At 42.8% G+C, this 5,017-nt stretch overlaps 1 protein-coding gene across 2 annotated transcripts; it reads left to right on the top strand.

Moving 5' to 3' along the window:
- The first annotated feature begins 401 nt into the window (after positions 1 to 401).
- LOC18030261 (B3 domain-containing transcription repressor VAL2) lies at positions 402 to 4,805 on the top strand. 2 transcript variants are annotated; one of them, XM_006412463.2, is made up of 13 exons: positions 402 to 591; positions 846 to 1,262; positions 1,341 to 1,422; positions 1,519 to 1,620; positions 1,719 to 2,206; positions 2,292 to 2,388; positions 2,467 to 2,641; positions 2,749 to 2,825; positions 2,933 to 3,250; positions 3,343 to 3,392; positions 3,499 to 3,612; positions 3,713 to 3,780; positions 3,852 to 4,805. In XM_006412463.2, exons 2-13 carry the CDS (start codon positions 1,144 to 1,146, stop codon positions 4,457 to 4,459), a joined length of 2,298 nt encoding a protein of 765 aa, XP_006412526.1. In that variant the 5' UTR covers positions 402 to 591; positions 846 to 1,143; the 3' UTR covers positions 4,460 to 4,805. The 2 variants fall into 2 exon arrangements, with proteins under 2 accessions (XP_006412526.1, XP_024005140.1); XM_024149372.1 differs by having other exon boundaries at positions 1,719 to 2,194; positions 3,852 to 4,459.
- Positions 4,806 to 5,017: the final 212 nt, after the last annotated feature.

Below are 5,017 nucleotides of genomic sequence, written 5' to 3'. Positions count from 1 at the left end.
TGGATAGTGACATAGTGTATGAGTAAAGTTTACTTAAAGGTCGTCGCGACGTGAAGATTCGCTTCCAGATTTATGTACGTCTATGTTTCTCATCCAACGATTCTTATTTGATCTCAAGATCACTGCAGAATTCTTTCAACGGCTGCGATTTCCAAGGTCTGCTGACGCCAGCGATTTTAATAAGTGACGTCAACAGGCTTTTATAGGAAAAAAAAAAAACAATTCCTTCTTTGTTTCCATTTAAAAAAATCGCATCTAATGGTTCAGATTTGTTTTGATGTTAATCCAAGGGTGGTAATGTCTATCTTCAAAACATTGTTGTTGTTTGTTAATGGAGATTCCTCTCTCTCTATTCACCAACTTCTTCATTCCATTTCTAATATATCGAAAGAAACAAACCATCTTTTTCTCATTTTGATAAAATCCTCTGGCACTTCTTCTTATTGCCTCTTTTTTCGTTGTCTCAGACAACCATCTGAGGATCTCTCGACTTATTCTTCATTTGGTCGACTTTGACTTTGACTTGTTCGAACTTCACTTCTCCGTCGTAAGTATACGTTCTTTCCGATCGACTCCGCTCTCTACTCCAAGGTAAGGATTAACTTTCCGGTGATTATGCTCTCGCAAATTTACTTCATTTGATTGGTGCTCATTTCTGATATTTCGTTGTTTTCTAAGATTTAATTTTTCTTTGGTTATTTATCGTGTTATTATGCATGGTTTTATTCAAAAGGCCGCAGATTTCGGAATTAGGATTCTGGGAATTGCAGAAAAATCAGCTCTAGATTTACACTGTCTTAAGTTTGACTTGGAAATTGTCTCTTCTTTAATTCCTCATCTCGCAGATTGATTCCGCGCCGCCGGCTGTAGATTTCTCTATTGCCACCGATCTTCTTCTACTCTGCGCCGCCGGAAACATTCTCTGTTTTGATGGCTTTGGGTTTGCCGCGCGCTCTTCGAGAATACTATGACTTTGGGTTTATTCGAAATTGATGATCTGTGGGGTTTTGGGTCAACGAGCTCAGTTTCTTCTTCGTCGCATCTACTTTGAATTTGGGTTTTCTTCAAAATTGAAAACCCGCTTTGAAGAATAGCAAAAAGGCTCTTCCTTTATCTGAATCGAGACGGGTCACTTGGTCAACCATGGAGTCAACGAAGGTTTGCATGAACGCACAGTGTGGAGCGGCCTCGACGTCCGGCGAGTGGAAGAGAGGCTGGCCGATGCGATCCGGCGAGTTAGCCTCTCTCTGCGACAAGTGTGGGTAAGCAACACGAGAGGATGCTCCATATTTTTTTTTCCCATTCAATTTTGATTTCTGAAAGTGTTGGTTTTGGAATAGTTCTGCATACGAGCAATCCATTTTCTGCCAAGTGTTCCACGCCGAGGAATCTGGTTGGAGAGAATGTAATTCATGTGACAAGGTGAAGATAATCCATGGCTTACACTTGTTTTTGCGCTCAGCATATTCCGGTTCTTATTCTTAATACGTTACTTATGTGTGTGTGGTGTTTTCACAGCGTCTTCACTGTGGATGCATCGCTTCAAGATTCATGATGGAGCTTCTAGATAACGGCGGCGTTTCCTGTATAAGCTGTGCCAAGAAATCCGGATTTTTCTCTGTAAGGCTAATTCCCTTCCCTGAATCAAACTTGTTGCTAGGGGATGCTTCTTTGGTCATGGATTCTCTCTCACTATACTCGTGCAATCTCTCTTATAGATGAATGTCAACCACGAAGCCAATGGTAGAGGCTTCCCTTCGTTTGCTTCACCAGAGCATGGGACAAATCTCAAGCACTTGCTTCACTTTCAAAGAATCGGCTCCACTCAGTCTTTTTTCCAAATGAAGCAAGAAGACTCCCTGCTTCCTGCTCTAAGACACAAAACTGAAAAGCAAGAATTGTCTGCGCAGCCAAACTTGAGCATTTCGCTTGGATTTACGAGTCCGTTTCATGATGCTGTTGTTGATGACACAAGTAAGGCTACTCCGATTTTTCAACTGGCCCCTCGGTCCAGGCAACTGCTTCCAAAACCTGCAAACTCAGCTCCCACTTCTGCTGGCATGGAGCCTAATGGGAGCCTCGTTTCACAGATTCATGTCGCTCGTCCTCCTCCAGAAGGTCGCGGAAAGACCCAGTTGCTTCCCCGTTATTGGCCTAGGATTACTGACCAGGAGCTCCAACAATTATCTGGACAGTATCCTCATCTGTATGTTCATTATATCGTCTCTCTGTTTCTTTTTTCATGCACTATTGTTGTATGCTAAGGAGTCCTTGACTGTTTATTCTCCAAGCTCAAATTCAAAAATCATACCGCTCTTTGAAAAAGTCCTGAGTGCAAGCGATGCTGGTCGTATCGGTCGACTGGTTCTTCCCAAAGCATGTGCAGAGGTAACTTGTCTCTCTGTACGCTTATTTGATATCCCCAAACTGTAGCTATCAGCTATAACCTTGTATGGTGTTATGCAGGCATATTTCCCTCCAATCTCTCAACCTGAGGGCCTCCCGTTAAAGATACAAGACATCAAAGGGAAAGAATGGGTGTTCCAGTTCAGGTTTTGGCCTAATAATAACAGCAGGATGTACGTTTTGGAGGGTGTGACTCCTTGCATACAATCCATGCAGTTGCAAGCTGGTGATACTGGTACTTTTCAAACGCAAAGCGTGACGATCATGTGTTGTGTTCGATGAGAACATCGAAATACATTTTGATTTGGTCTGATGTCTTGGGTTTTTCCATGTTCTTTGCAGTGACGTTTAGCCGCACGGAACCTGAAGGAAAACTCGTGATGGGATACCGTAAAGCGACAAACTCTACAGCAGCACAGGTAAAAAGCGTGCCACTGGTGAAGTAAAGTATTAGATTAAAAGATTCCTTTTTGGTGCTCTCATAAATTATGAATTTAATGAAAGATTTTTGCTTTGGTTTCTTCAGATGTTCAAGGGAAGCAGTGAACCCAATCTTAGCATGTTTAACAACAACTTGAGCCCGGGGTGTGGTGATATCAACTGGTCTAAACTTGAGAAGCCTGAGGACATGGCAAAGGATAACTTATTGCTTCAGCCGTCACTAACTTCTGCTAGGAAACGTGTTCGGAACATTGGCAATAAGAGCAAGCGACTGCTCATTGACAGCGTAGATGCTCTAGACCTGAGAGTAACTTGGGAGGAGACACAGGATCTTCTGCGGCCGCCTCAATCCGTTAAACCGAGCATCTGTACGGTGGAAGATTACGATTTTGAAGAGTATGATGTGAGTTTCTGTTTACCTGTTTACTTCTCACAAGCAGCTGGACCTTTACACTATGAGTTTTTTTTATATCATGTACCTGCTGTGTTATGCAGGAACCACCAGTTTTTGGGAAGAGGACCGTTTTTGTGTCACGTCAAACAGGGTGAGGCCTAATGTACTATGTAATGATAGGATCAGAAGAATTAAGCATGCTTAGAATGATCAAAGAACGTGTGAATATTTTGGTTCTGAATATTTTGAATTCTCAGGGAACAAGAGCAATGGGTTCAGTGTGATGCTTGTGGGAAATGGCGACGGCTGCCTGTGGATACTCTTCTTCCACCAAAGTGGTTGTGCTCCGATAATGTCTTGGATCCTGGCAGGTAAACGAGATTGCATGCTCATGTTTACACTAGTACTAGTTAGCAGAGAACATTGCACATTTTTTCTCCAAAAATTTTGAGTTTCTGTTTGAAATGTCAGGTCATCATGTTCTGCACCTGACGAACTCTCTCCAAGAGAACAGGATACACTTATCCGGCTGAGCAAAGGTATGATCCTCAACCATTATCGTTCTGTTACATTTTAGAAACGAAACTCTAAAGTTTTTTTCTTTCCACAGAGTTCAAAAGGAGGAGACTGGCATCATCAAACGAAAAGCTAAACCAGGAGCAGGAGGCATCTGCTCTGGATACTTTAGCAAACGCAGCCATCACCACGACAGGTGGACAAGGGGATACAGCGGTTGCAGCCACGACCAAGCATCCAAGACACCGGGCAGGTTGTTCTTGCATCGTCTGCAGCCAGCCGCCGAGTGGGAAAGGCAAACACAAGCCTTCGTGCACTTGCACTGTGTGCGAGGCAGTGAAGAGGCGGTTCAAGACGCTGATGATGCGGAAGCGGAACAGAGAAGAAGCAGGGCAGGCAAGCCAGCAGGCGCAGTCAGAGTGCAGGGACGAGACAGAAGTGGAGAGCATTCCAGCGGTTGAAGCAGCCGCAGGTGGAAACATTGACTTAAACACAGACCCTGGGGCTTCTCGAGTGAGCATGATGAGCCTTCTCCAAGCTGCAACCTTTCCTCTGGAGTCATATCTGAAACTAAAGGCTATTATTCCCAATACAGCAGCAGAACAGCAAAGCAGTGATATGGTAAGCACAGAGCACGGTTCGTCCTCAGCTGCACAAGAACATGACAGAGACACAAGCGGAGCTCCTGAGTCCCTGAACTAAACTAACCCCATTTGGAATCTTCCAAGAGTATTTATTCTTCAGAGGTATGTTTATTTATGTATACTACTACCTTCTTCGGTTTCGTCCCAAATTTGTGGAATGGTTACGACCATTCTACCAATTGTCGATCGAAGAAATGAGGAATTTATTGTTTCCTTCTCCTTTTTTTATGTGTTTTGGTTTTGGTTTTTGGTGTGTGGTGAGGCTTGAGAGAGACAAAAGAGATGGGAATCTTGATGAGGTTTTGGAAATACATAGGACGATTGTAATTTGTATATACGGGTCAAAAATGAAAACGTACAATTCTTCGAGTTTTTTTTCATTATACTAAAACCAAAGGTGACAACACAAAAGCTTTTTATTATGAGCTCTTCTTGCCCGTTTTCGATTTGGTCTCACATTGAGTTATATAAGAACTTTACTTGTTGCTTACTTAGCCTTTTGACCTAAAAGAACCATTGTTTTTGCATTCTCGGAGAAGATACGAGGGAACTTAGATTGTGTTTGGTAAAGTTATATTTCCAATATGATCTATATCGTCTGCTATATAATTAAGCA

The sequence above is a fragment of the Eutrema salsugineum genome, unplaced genomic scaffold (assembly GCF_000478725.1).
Source record: "Eutrema salsugineum unplaced genomic scaffold, Eutsalg1_0 scaffold_1, whole genome shotgun sequence".
In the NCBI taxonomy this organism is placed as follows: Eukaryota; Viridiplantae; Streptophyta; class Magnoliopsida; order Brassicales; family Brassicaceae; genus Eutrema; species Eutrema salsugineum.
Note: the sequence above shows the minus strand (reverse complement) of the source record. Positions and strands in the feature narration are given on the sequence as shown.

Bases quoted from the DNA above. Each gene is read 5' to 3' on its own strand.
- LOC18030261 (XM_006412463.2), top strand. From the start codon at position 1,144: ATGGAGTCAACGAAGGTTTGCATGAACGCACAGTGTGGAGCGGCCTCG. The intron at 1,423-1,518 runs GTGAAGATAATC...GTGTTTTCACAG, and splicing joins AATGTAATTCATGTGACAAG to CGTCTTCACTGTGGATGCAT. The intron at 3,781-3,851 runs GTATGATCCTCA...TTCTTTCCACAG, and splicing joins ACTTATCCGGCTGAGCAAAG to AGTTCAAAAGGAGGAGACTG.